At 46.6% G+C, this 11,348-nt stretch overlaps 1 protein-coding gene across 2 annotated transcripts in view; it reads right to left on the minus strand.

Annotated features, from left to right (window-relative positions):
- ATP2A1 (ATPase sarcoplasmic/endoplasmic reticulum Ca2+ transporting 1) overlaps nucleotides 1-6,968 on the minus strand; it is a 48,471-nt gene extending 41,503 nt beyond the window's left edge. The window contains exons 1-3 of one of the 2 annotated variants that reach the window (XM_078652308.1): nucleotides 6,601-6,968; nucleotides 1,384-1,401; nucleotides 561-643 (exon numbers count right to left, since the gene is read on the minus strand). In XM_078652308.1, the coding sequence (XP_078508434.1) occupies nucleotides 561-643; nucleotides 1,384-1,401; nucleotides 6,601-6,718 (219 nt within the window). In that variant the 5' untranslated portion in view covers nucleotides 6,719-6,968. The remainder of the gene's footprint in view (nucleotides 1-560; nucleotides 644-1,383; nucleotides 1,402-6,600) is intronic. The other variant, XM_078652309.1, reaches the window with a different exon arrangement.
- Between the last annotated feature and the right edge of the window lie 4,380 nt (nucleotides 6,969-11,348).

Genomic DNA, 11,348 nt, shown 5'->3' on the forward strand with positions numbered 1-11,348 from the left:
ACGTCATGGCCTTCAAAGAATATAATGTGCTTATGGGCATGCCTGTTGGTTGGTGCCAGATTGCATTAGTCTGAGAGCGCGGAGACCCCTCCCCCAGAAGGAATGCAGGCCTCGATGTGCTGAGAGGTTTCCCCTCACGTGTGCATTCTGCCCTTAGATAAGGAAAGTGAGAACAAAGTGCCTTGTTTCGTGCTCAAGAGCTCTATATTCATAAGTATCCGAGAATGGCAGTCACGCTGGGGGCAGGTTCTTGTGCACGGTGGGGTAATAATGCATGGACAGACAAACACATTCGCTCCGCCCTCTTATTTACAAGGGATTGTGCCTTAACAGCCTCAAGCATGCTCACTGAACCCTGATGTCATACAGCTAGTCTTTGGGTCTGAGCCAGTTAGGGATTTGTGGGCCCCTTTATCAAGAAACCCTGTGCTGTGTTCCACAAATCCTCACTCCTCCCATATCCTTGGTCACTGCGGTCACATACGCTTTAAGGAAGCCCCCTGCTGTACAGCAGCACCCATACCTCCTGCTACACCCCAAGTGTACGAAGTTATACTTACAAATGAGATGCAGGCAGCCAGCAACAAAATTCGCACCAACAGGTCTTCAAATTGTTCTGCCACCAGCTCCCACAAGGTCTTTCCTGAGAGGAGAAAAGAGGAGGCGGGGTCAGGTCTCTGCTGAGCGAGAACAACAGACCTTGCAAATATATCCACACAAGCCCAAACCAACAGAACACTAACAGGACTAGAAACAATGTGAAGACACACACTCAACATCCGTCAAGCTAGAGAACAGGCATAGATAAAACCCTTCCCTGAAGAAAATACAGACACTAACAGACATTCACCCACAACTCTGGACAGCTCATACATGCCAACCATGAAGAAGAAAATGCACATCACCAGTCTGAGGGGGGAGGGCATTTGACCATGTCCAGCGCATGTCCACCCAAGGAGAAAACAACAACCAAACCCCCAACACTGGAGAAAAAAACACGTTTTGTTTCCAAACTAACAGGAGCATACAAACTCATCCCATCCTGGAAAATTCACAGGCATCCCCAACCGTAGAAATACATGTTAAGTCTTAACCCATCCCTTTGAAAGATACAGCCATCAACAGAGAGTAGAAGATCCCACCGTGCAAGGCCTGCCGAGGACTGGGAAGAAACTTGAGCTTCAGTCCCTCTGACCTGTAATGTCAGTCCTCACTCAAAAATTGGTAATTCTAATATTTTTGTTGAGAGCACCACTTCAGTGGGTATCAATGAAGGTGGTGGTCTGTCAGTCCAGCTCCTCAAAACAGCCACTGATCTCTCCTGTCCCCAAGATACCTCAAACCTCTATAGATCCCATTAATTACCCGACAATAGGCACTCACCTTCTTCAGCTGGCAACTCTGCAGCATATGATGGAGGGCCCCACAACAAGCAGGAAAAAAAACAGCAAAAGAGAGAATATTAGCGACACAAATCTAATATCAAGGCAGTGGATAATACAGCAAAGCCAGCAAGACTCTCTCTTACTCTCACCATCAGACTGCTAAACCTTTTTTTACTTTCTCTTATCAGACTCATCCCACTATAAGACAGTCTTTAACACATTGAGGTAAATATTTTGGGTAAAGAAATATATACATTTAAAAGAATATCGTCGTAAGCTAACCTCCATCGATCGCAGTCGATTGTTGAGACGGGCCAAGGTCCCTGAGTGCACAGCCCGATATTTGGGCCAGTCCATTCTTTGAGCGATGGACTGATGACTGCCTGTTCTTCTAACCCACCACTGTCCTAAGCTCTTCTTCATCGGGTGAGGTGTGAGGCTGCCCGGTCCTCTGGCTCACCACTGTCAAGCAAGCCCCTTCTTTGGTGGGGTTAAATGTGATGCTACAAGGTTCTCTGGCACACCTCTGAAAACCATTATTAGGATAGGAGAGGCAAACATCCTGGTCCTCTGGCGCTTCCCTATCTAAATCGCGCTGTTGTTTTGGTTAGGGTTGGTGGCACTTGAACCTTTTACACACCTGTATTGCCGAACATCCTTTGTTGATGGGAGTTGGTCTAGTCCTCGGACATACTTGTGTACTAGTACAATTAATCTTAATGAGATGGAAAGCTGACTGGTTCTCCACTTGCCTCACCTGTGCTGTTTGGAGTAGGCTCAAGGCCTCCAGCTACCTATGTCACATAACTATTTTCACCCCACCTAGATGTCCTGGAGGACCTTTGTTTCTGGAAACTAACATTCTAGTGAAGAAATATACCTTCAAAGCACATTGTAAAGCAGGAATATCCATCTTTCTGCTTTGAGCTCAGAGATTATACCTGGCGGGTTTGCACAGGATAGGAATCTATATCCAAAGAACCAGAGGCTCAAGTCCTCCTTCCTGACACACCCAGAACAACTGTAAGAAAGTATGGCGGAAAACCTATTAATGAACCTCAAGAGCCCTGCACATCGGATCAAGTTTGGAGGGAGAGTATATTTAAGTGTAGCTATATGCCGGGGGGGGGGGGCAAGATACAACAAATCTTCAGAGCAGTGGGAGGCCAGTTAGAAAAGAGATATGAGCAGAGGTGCAGCTGATCCTGCCAGGGTGTCTGGGACAGGAATTTGAATTGCAGTCACATCTGAAGAGAGACTGATTTCAACCTTGTTCACAGGTAGGGGACCAGCCTTTCACTGACTGGTAGACAGCCATGTCATTGAAGAAGCCCATCAAGGGGATACAGAGAAAGAAGAAGCAGGCACAGCTCCACCTTGGGGATCTTTCCTATTTTGGTGATGTTCCCATCTGCCTTACTCCACACCCCGCGCCAGTTTGCATCCCTACTTCCGTTGACCTCCATGATGACTTCAAAGAGACGGCTCATCGGCGCCAGAGACATTTTTTCAGAAGGAGGGAAAGCGGATGCACTTGAAGCTCATGATCCAGACAGCATCCTCACTGCGGCCAATTTTACTTAGCCAATCATTCTGCAGCTGTCCCAGCTGTAGCCGTTGTGGACCTCCCTATAGAACAGAAGGCACTAGGGCCTTAGGGACCACCGTACTCCTAATGATACATACCCAGGCACCCCATCTTGTACTTTTATGGGTCCCTTCGGGAGGCAGCATATTTGCAGCATCTGGACTTGACTCCTCAACCGGAGAGTTACAAAAGCAGGAAAGAGGGAAATAACAATCCGCACTAACAAGTACAGAGCATGCGCCCTCCCCCACAGAGGTTTCGGGGTACCTGGCTGTATACTTGAGGAGCTCTTTTAGTCCGTTTTCTTGGCATTCTGGTGCTTGTTGCTTTGAAGTTATAATGGGATCAAAAGGTCAAAGGGTACCAGAATCCAAAGGAAAAATTGACCTGGATGAGCGTCTCAAACATGGACCTTGGAAACGGGAGACATCCTTTACAACGCAACTTTTACTACGCAGTGCCATTATGATGCAACTTTTACAACGCAAACCATTACAACGCATTGCCCTGGGGGGCGCTCTATGATAGGGAATAGGTTTAATTTACTATCCAACACCTTCCCTACTATCCACGGGGACTGGAGTTGGAATAGTAAATTAAACTATTCACTATCCAACGCCCCAAAGCACTATGCGTTGTTAAGGCATGCGTTGTGAAAACCGCGTTGTAAAGGCATGCGTTGTGAAAGCATGCGTTGTGATGTCATACATCCCTTGGAAACGCGAGAGCTCTGTTTCCTGTGACTCTTGACTCTCTGGCCCACGGCTGTCCTTCTCACAAGTTTGTCGGGTTGTAGTGGAAGGCAACCTGGTACTCTGGCGCACTTGGGACCTCGTTCGATCCTTGTATCACTTTAACCGTTGTCCGACTGTCCTTGCCATAAGTGGGCAAGCAGCATGATGCCGTGGTCCACCTCTAACCTAGTACATTGTGTTTGGGGTGAGGGGAGCAACCTGTCATATCTCCTGTTTGTTTCCCTCGTGGGGGAATTGCTTGCAGGCTCACTACTGCCCACTCATGCACACAAGACTGCTGTTGCTTGATGCATTCTGGTGGCAGGAGTGCAGTGCCCTGATTGAAAGGGCTACTACAGCTACTACGGTCACCATAATGCACTGAGATGGATGGATGACGTTACAACGCATACTTTTACCACGCATGCTTTTACAACGCAGTTTTTACATCGCAACGCATAGCGCTTTGGGGTGCTGGATAGTGAATAGTTTAATTTACTACTCCAACTCCAGTCCCCGTGGACACTAGGGAAGGTGTTGGACAGTAAATTAAACTTATTCCCTATCCTAGAGCGCCCCCCAGCGCAATGCGTTGTAATGGTTTGCGTTGTAAAATTTGCGTCGTAAAGGCACTGCGTGGTAAAAGTTGCGTTGTAAAGGATGTTTCCCACTGAGATGGGCCTCTGACACAGGCTCGTCAGATGGACAGCTAGAGAGGGCATTTCTTTTAACCCTCTGTGTCCAGAATTAGCCCCAGCTATTCCCCGACACTGCAGTTTCTGAGGCGAGGGTGAAAGCTGAGCTGCCACCCCCAAGGGAGATACGATTTCTCAGAAGGGAGGGAGCAGGGCCCTCGCGCCCACCAGGGAACAGCTGCCCTGGCCTGAGTCACATTCACACTTTAAATAGTTCCCCTTCTGACTTAAAGTGGGGGGTGGGAAAAGACCTTGGCAAGGAGTACCCGGGGTCACCACCTGCTAGCATCACTGCAACTCCTCGATAGCCCATAATACAACTACTACTCCGCCTCTTCCAGGACTAAATTCTTAACATTTCAACTGTGTTAAATGTATCAGAGAAGTAGGTTAGCAGATAGTGTCTGACTAATTTACAAAATGTATTCTCTCATAGAAGGCTTCAGTGCCCGAGGGCAATCCAGTTGCAACACGATACTTCTTCCTCGGCCAACCTGTTCAGGGCTACTCGTCCATTTATGCAGGTCGATTTATGTTGGTTATTTCAAGCGGTGCGATTGGGAAGCGTTCACATACCCGTCCTATGGGTTCTGCCTCAGCAGAGTACACACTCTGTCCACCCCTGTAGCCCAATTTAAAGTCAGTTTCTGAGTAAGCCACTCACTCCTGTATCTACCCATAAAACTCCCCGGCCTTTCCACTTTGAATGACATGCCCATCTTTTGCACAATCAGTACCTATAATCCCACTGTGCACTGTAAAAATAGACTTTGTTAGAATTCCTCTACTGGGATTCGGAGCAAAGTGGAACTTGTGTCAGACAATATGGCGTCCTGGTGTTGCTGCATTACCACGGAGCATTGGAACCACAAACAACAGCACTACTATTAGGGATTGCAGCACACATTTGCCATCTACTGGAGCCAAACTGCTCAACCAGGCCTCGGAAAACTAGCACGCCCTGCATACGATGCGCACTCTGCGCATTTTATTAAATCGTACGTTTATCAGCGTATCATTTGGAACAAAATGACCGAAAATATATTTTCATTTTTTGCACGTCTGAATTAAAACGCAGGCGATGAGAAATCGGGATGAAAGCAAAAAGTAAGCTTCGTGGCATAAGGCATTACAACCGATGACGTGCATATCACTATCTCTATCTCTCTCACACACACACACTAGCTAAAGAGCTTTCTTTTAATATTTGTCTCTTTTCCCAATCACGGGTCACCTCCACTTTCCTTAGCCCGACCTCCGCCAGCCGTTCTGCCTACTTTACAATGTACTTTATGTCTAACAATATCTTAGGCCTCCTGTGTCGAAAGGACTTTTCGACTTTTCTCTCCCCTCGCCTCGGTGTGAATTCAAGCTCGACTCTCCCTCCCTCCGTCCCAGAGCTAACGGTCCATTCGAGATTTGCAATTTCTCTTTCACTGGGACTGTTGGCCTGACCCAGAGAGGGTCTGCCAGACAATTAGGTTACAAGTATCCCCTCACTGGAAATCCCCAGAACTCAGTTTTTCCAAACGTGTACCCCTACTTCAGGCAGTTCGTTCACCTGTGGGTGTGGTGGGAGGTGTCAACTCACCCACAGGAGTTTAAACTTCTACCTCCCAACCCCGTTAGGCTGTCAATCCTTCCTAGCTTCTTTTTATCCTCCTCAAGCCTGTCGATTTCTCTACATTTCTCTCTCGCTTTCAGAGGTATGGATTTCTTTGAGTTTCTACATCCTTCCTTAGGCTCTGTGTCCTTCTAACATGACATCTCCTCACCGTCTTTTTTCCTAAGGCTTAGGACCACGACCCTTCCTTCATCTAATGGACATGCTAAGATTATGTATGTATTTTCCCTGATCAGTTGGCCCTTCAGAGCTTCCTCTCCCTCTGTTCAGTGATGTGGTCCCTTTTTAGCTCCTTCCTCCCCCATTACAGACTAAAGGCTCTTCTAAGCATCAATAACTATATTTCACGGTCGTGTTGGTCCGTCCATCTTTCACCCCCAAGCATGTCTGTCTTTCTGGGCTTTTATCTCCCCTGGCTGGCTGATGTCAATTTCTCACTTTGGCCCTGGGTGCTATCCATATGCCCTGTCCCATTCTGGGTGTTGGGGTATGGTTCCAAGACCCCTGGCGCCTCCTCCCTACCCTCTGAAGAGCTGCTTCCTGGTTCCAATGCATTCCCGTCAGTCCAACTCACCGTTGAATCCATACTTTGCGAAATTCTTCTTCACCTGGTCGGGGGACAGGCCGGTGGTCTCATTGACCCCGAAGTACGCCAGGCACTCTTCGGTGGACTTGGTGTGCGCGTTGTCCATGTTCCCACCTGAACGCGCTGCTTCGTAAAATTAAATAGGAGTCCGACCCCCCTCTTCCGAGAGTCTTGTGAGCGTCTTCCCTAGTTGGACACCCCGACACCCGGCGTCGGTGCGCAAAGGCAGTGTGTCGACGTCGACTCTTGAACACGATGTGTTGGCGTTCAACAGCTCATGGTACGCCAGCCGTGCCCGGGTCCTGGAGTGGAAGGTCTCACCACCCCCACCGTTGTCGCTGCACAGAAGCTGTCAGAAGACCCTGTGCCCAGCCTGGTCCCTTATGAGGGAGCCCACGGGCCAATACCTGGGCTGCCCCGCTGCCTTGCCATTGGCCAGCTGGCCGTGCTGACATCACCGCCCACATTAGCGCACATAAGGAGCGATGGCTGGCCGCAGGGGTGGGGAGGACTGTTTTTTGGTTTCTGCTGACTTGGGGCTCCCGGAGGGTACAGAGAGGTGACTTAGTAAAAGGAGCGTCGAACGCACACACGGGTGTCACTCAAAAATACGGCAAGGCATGGTCGGCTTCTTCCAAGAGGGGCCGGCTGTGCCCCCGCGTCTCCTCCCAAGGAGGTTATTTTTATCGACTGCCTATAATTGTTATACATGTGTCCCGAGTGCTCGACTTCTACATCGCCTCTTCCCCTTGACGGCCCCGCCTGGCAGGCCCCCAACCCGGTGCCCTCCCTCTATTGAGTGCAGGAGCTAGTGGCCCAAGCTGAGCACACTGTTGTTCATCCCCATTCAGTATTTCATAACAACTCGTCTGCTCCATTAGTTCTTATCTGCCTCGCCCGTTCTGGTATTTCATAACAGTCTGGAGTGTCTGATATTCCGCAGTGGGCTCTCCTGCTCGATATTTTATGCTTTATGTTTGTGTCGTCCGCGAGTCCTTCGTTACATCATCGTTAGGGATTTTCTGAAGGCCTCCTTTGGTTCAATGTTACGTAACAACGTTGTACAGTCCGATATTTCGTCACTCACTCTTGTCCATTGCGCTATTTCATGACTAACCTGCAGGAACGTGCAGCCCCTGGAGCACATTGAGGCCTTCGACTTTTCAAGGTCCCAGCAACCCTTTAGAGGGACACCATTCGGTAAAAGACCCATAAATATCTATGAGATATGTGAGACAAAGGGAGCCCTCATCATGTTCTGTAGGAGAGATTTGCTATTTTGCGTTATGTCGCTGCTAACTTGTCCCGTAGATGTGTTAAAAGAACCTAGGAACATCTTAAGGATTTTCGGGGCCCTTGGCCAAACCTACTGTGGGCCCCCCTGTTAAGAACATGTTCGAATTTATGATTCAATTTGACCTCTTTAAAATAAATGCCTCTTTGGCCAGGTCACTGACAGTGCACAGGCACAATTGTCCGAAATTCTAAATGTGTTTACATCTAATATTCAGGGAAAGTGACTTATGTTTTCCATAGTGTAACACATTAGCAGTTCACTAATATTATTGTAAATAATATCTGTGACACCCTCGCATTTCTCATGTTTGGGCCTATTGCGACCTTAAACAAACCTTTTTTTAATGTTGCATGAAGAATAAACACATTTCTCTGCAAAATGTATGTCATAGACTCTCACACATCACTTACTTAAAAAATATATTAAAAGAAAACTGTATTCAAAATTATTTGTTTAATAATTTTTCAAGGTCATCAGGGCAAGACTCTGTGCAGAATACCGCTAGCTTTATCAAGGAGCCCCTGAAAGGCTGGGGCCCTGAGCCACAGCCCACTTTGCCCACGCCTTAAATCGTCTCTGAAAGAACCCTACTTAGTCCTATATTTCTAGCTTGGGCTATATATGGCATAGCAGACTTTCCTGGAGCAATATTTCACGAAAACCAAGTCTGATATCTTATAAGATGCATTGTCTGAACCAATATTTCATAATATTCGATTTCAGAAAAAGGCCTCTTCTGGGTTTATATTTTATAAAGGACCTAACCACTTTCTATTTCATAATGACCAAACCCTGCCCTTTTACTTTATATCAATATCAACAAGTCCAATATTGTTATGACATTATCTATTCCTATATATGTCGTAACATCCTGGCACTTCCTGACAGCTTTGGTGGGCCCCATATTTCATAATGCCTTGTCCAGTGTGATCAGATCCTTAAAATGTCTGGTTTTCGTATGAATTTCGTCCAGTGAAATTTCATAAGAACAGCTTACACATGTAATAGTGCAGGATTTTGAAGCAGGCAGATTTTACCCCAATATCTCTCCCCAACTGAATTTACAATGTTGGGTATTCTAGTAGGGGAAAGTGGGAGAAAGGGAAATATCAGAAATGTTCCCTTTTACAAGATTTATGGGCATAATATGTGGGAATCAATGTTTCCACTCCACTCCCCCTGTGTTTCTATTAAGCTTGGGTGGTAAACTCTGCTCCGTTCGTGGAGTTTGAGGAGTTTGTCGCACTCCGTGGAGCTCGCGGAGTTCCCAAACAACTCTGCTCTGAGTAGCAGAGTTTTGTCCTCGCTCACCAATGGTAAGTTGGCGAGCACGAGCGAGGCAAATCCAACGCTAGACCACTTCTCTCTGGGATTTTTCAACGTTCAAACCAAAAGGGAGAAGCGTAGAGGTACTGATAGAATCACCCTCCAAAGTAAGCTTTTATAACCACAGAGATTCTATCAAAAAAGTGAATATGTGATATTTTTTGTATATATACTTTTTACCGTTTACACCAGGGTGCTAGGCTCTCTCTTACACATGGAAAGATGGGAGCACAATGTGCTTGTTAAAATACCCCTCACACTCTAAAAAACCAAGTAGAGTCATGCTTCATCATAGGGGTCTTCCCGCCCCTATAACGGGACGGGGCGTGCTACGACCAGACGGAATACGCGGGAGCACTCAGATGTGACAGAGGCTATGTGTAGGTGTATAGGAGTCAGTGAAAGTGTAGGGACCTAACACTAGTGAGTGTGCAAAAAGTGAAAAAATGGAAAAGATTTAAAAATTCCCTGGCTAGTAGAAAAAAACATTTATTAACTTCTCCAGCTGGGAACATTAAGAAGGGGTTGTGTGGTAGAGCATTAGCTACTACCTTGTCAAAGCCAGGGAATTTTTAAATCTTTTCCATTTTTTCACTTTTTGCACACTCACTAGTGTTAGGTCCCTACACTTTCACTGACTCCTATACACCTACACATAGCCTCTGTCACATCTGAGTGCTCCCGCGTATTCCGTCTGGTCGTAGCACGTCCCGTCCCGTTATAGGGGCGGGAAGACCCCTATGATGAAGCATGACTCTACTTGGTTTTTTAGAGTGTGAGGGGTATTTTAACAAGCACATTGTGCTCCCATCTTTCCATTTTTCAACGTTGGCTACAACTCATGTTGAGAAACCTTCTATTCGTGTTGCGGAAGCTGCGGCTTGAGTTGAACTTCGACTTGAGCAGCAGAAAGAAGCAGTGCCATCTTGCATTGTACGAGATGCTGTTCGCACTGATTATCAGCCACACTCATAATAGTCATGTTTAGTTGCACTTTACATGCCTGATATTTTGCTAGGGCCAGACTGGGAACCGAAAGCAGCCCAGGCAAATTTTGTCAGACCAGCACCAACACGGTACATAGTGATCGGAGCGAGCAAGCCTGGAGGATTTAGGATTTAGGGAGGGTCCTACCCCAAGAACATTTGGCCAAAGATGGTGCATTCTACAACACATATTTCTTGATATATGCAATTATATTACCTTTTAAAGCATGGTAAATGATGACCTTACAGGGCACCAGGCTAGGACAATCATAGGTGGGGCCCTTCAATGTGCACCAGGTTAGGACAATCATAGGTGGGGCCCTTCGATGTGCACCTGGCCAGGACAATCATAGTTGGGGTCCTTCAATGATTCCCTCACTATTAGTTTCCAACAGTGCCCCTCATCACTCCAGAGCCCCTCTCTCACATGTATTTCATTTGTTTTATAGCGCCTCTCATACCAGAGTAGGGTGCCGGAGCACTTTACATCACACACAAATACAGAGACAATGAATCATAGATGTGTAAATCAGTGTATAGAAAATGTTACATTAGACAAATGGTGTTTACAAGGTGTAGGATTCATGTCATCCATCACCACCCCTTGTTGTAAATAATCCATACTGGTAGGCATTTACTAAGAGTGGTTGGTCTGGAGAAGCACAGTGTTTATTTAGTAAAAATAGAAGTACCAGGGCCCTATTCAGTAGGTCACTTCTGCTTTCACAGCCCACTGCCGCTGTCAGCGCTGCCAATAACAGGAACAACACAACTACTAACAAGCACACACCTACAAGTGTGACAGTTCTGACTATTACAGACCCCCAAAGCTATACGATTAACTTTGGTGGCAGGCATTAGTCACTTTTTATGTGCATTGAATTAATAAACAACTGTTGTAATGCTAGTCTCTAAATAAGATAAAGAGCACCACCAAGCAGCAGACTGCCATAAGTGCCAGTGCTGACATTCAAGTGCCGGTGCCAAGCACTGGAAACCACCTGCTCAAATTAAGCACTGGAGAAGCATAAACTCAGGATTCAGAACATAACACAGTGGTTAGAGTTGCATTTACTAATAGGAATGCATTTGTACCTAAACAAAAAACATTTTTTCAACATCAGTAT

The sequence above is a fragment of the Lissotriton helveticus genome, chromosome 7 (assembly GCF_964261635.1).
Source record: "Lissotriton helveticus chromosome 7, aLisHel1.1, whole genome shotgun sequence".
Classification (NCBI taxonomy): Eukaryota; Metazoa; Chordata; class Amphibia; order Caudata; family Salamandridae; genus Lissotriton; species Lissotriton helveticus.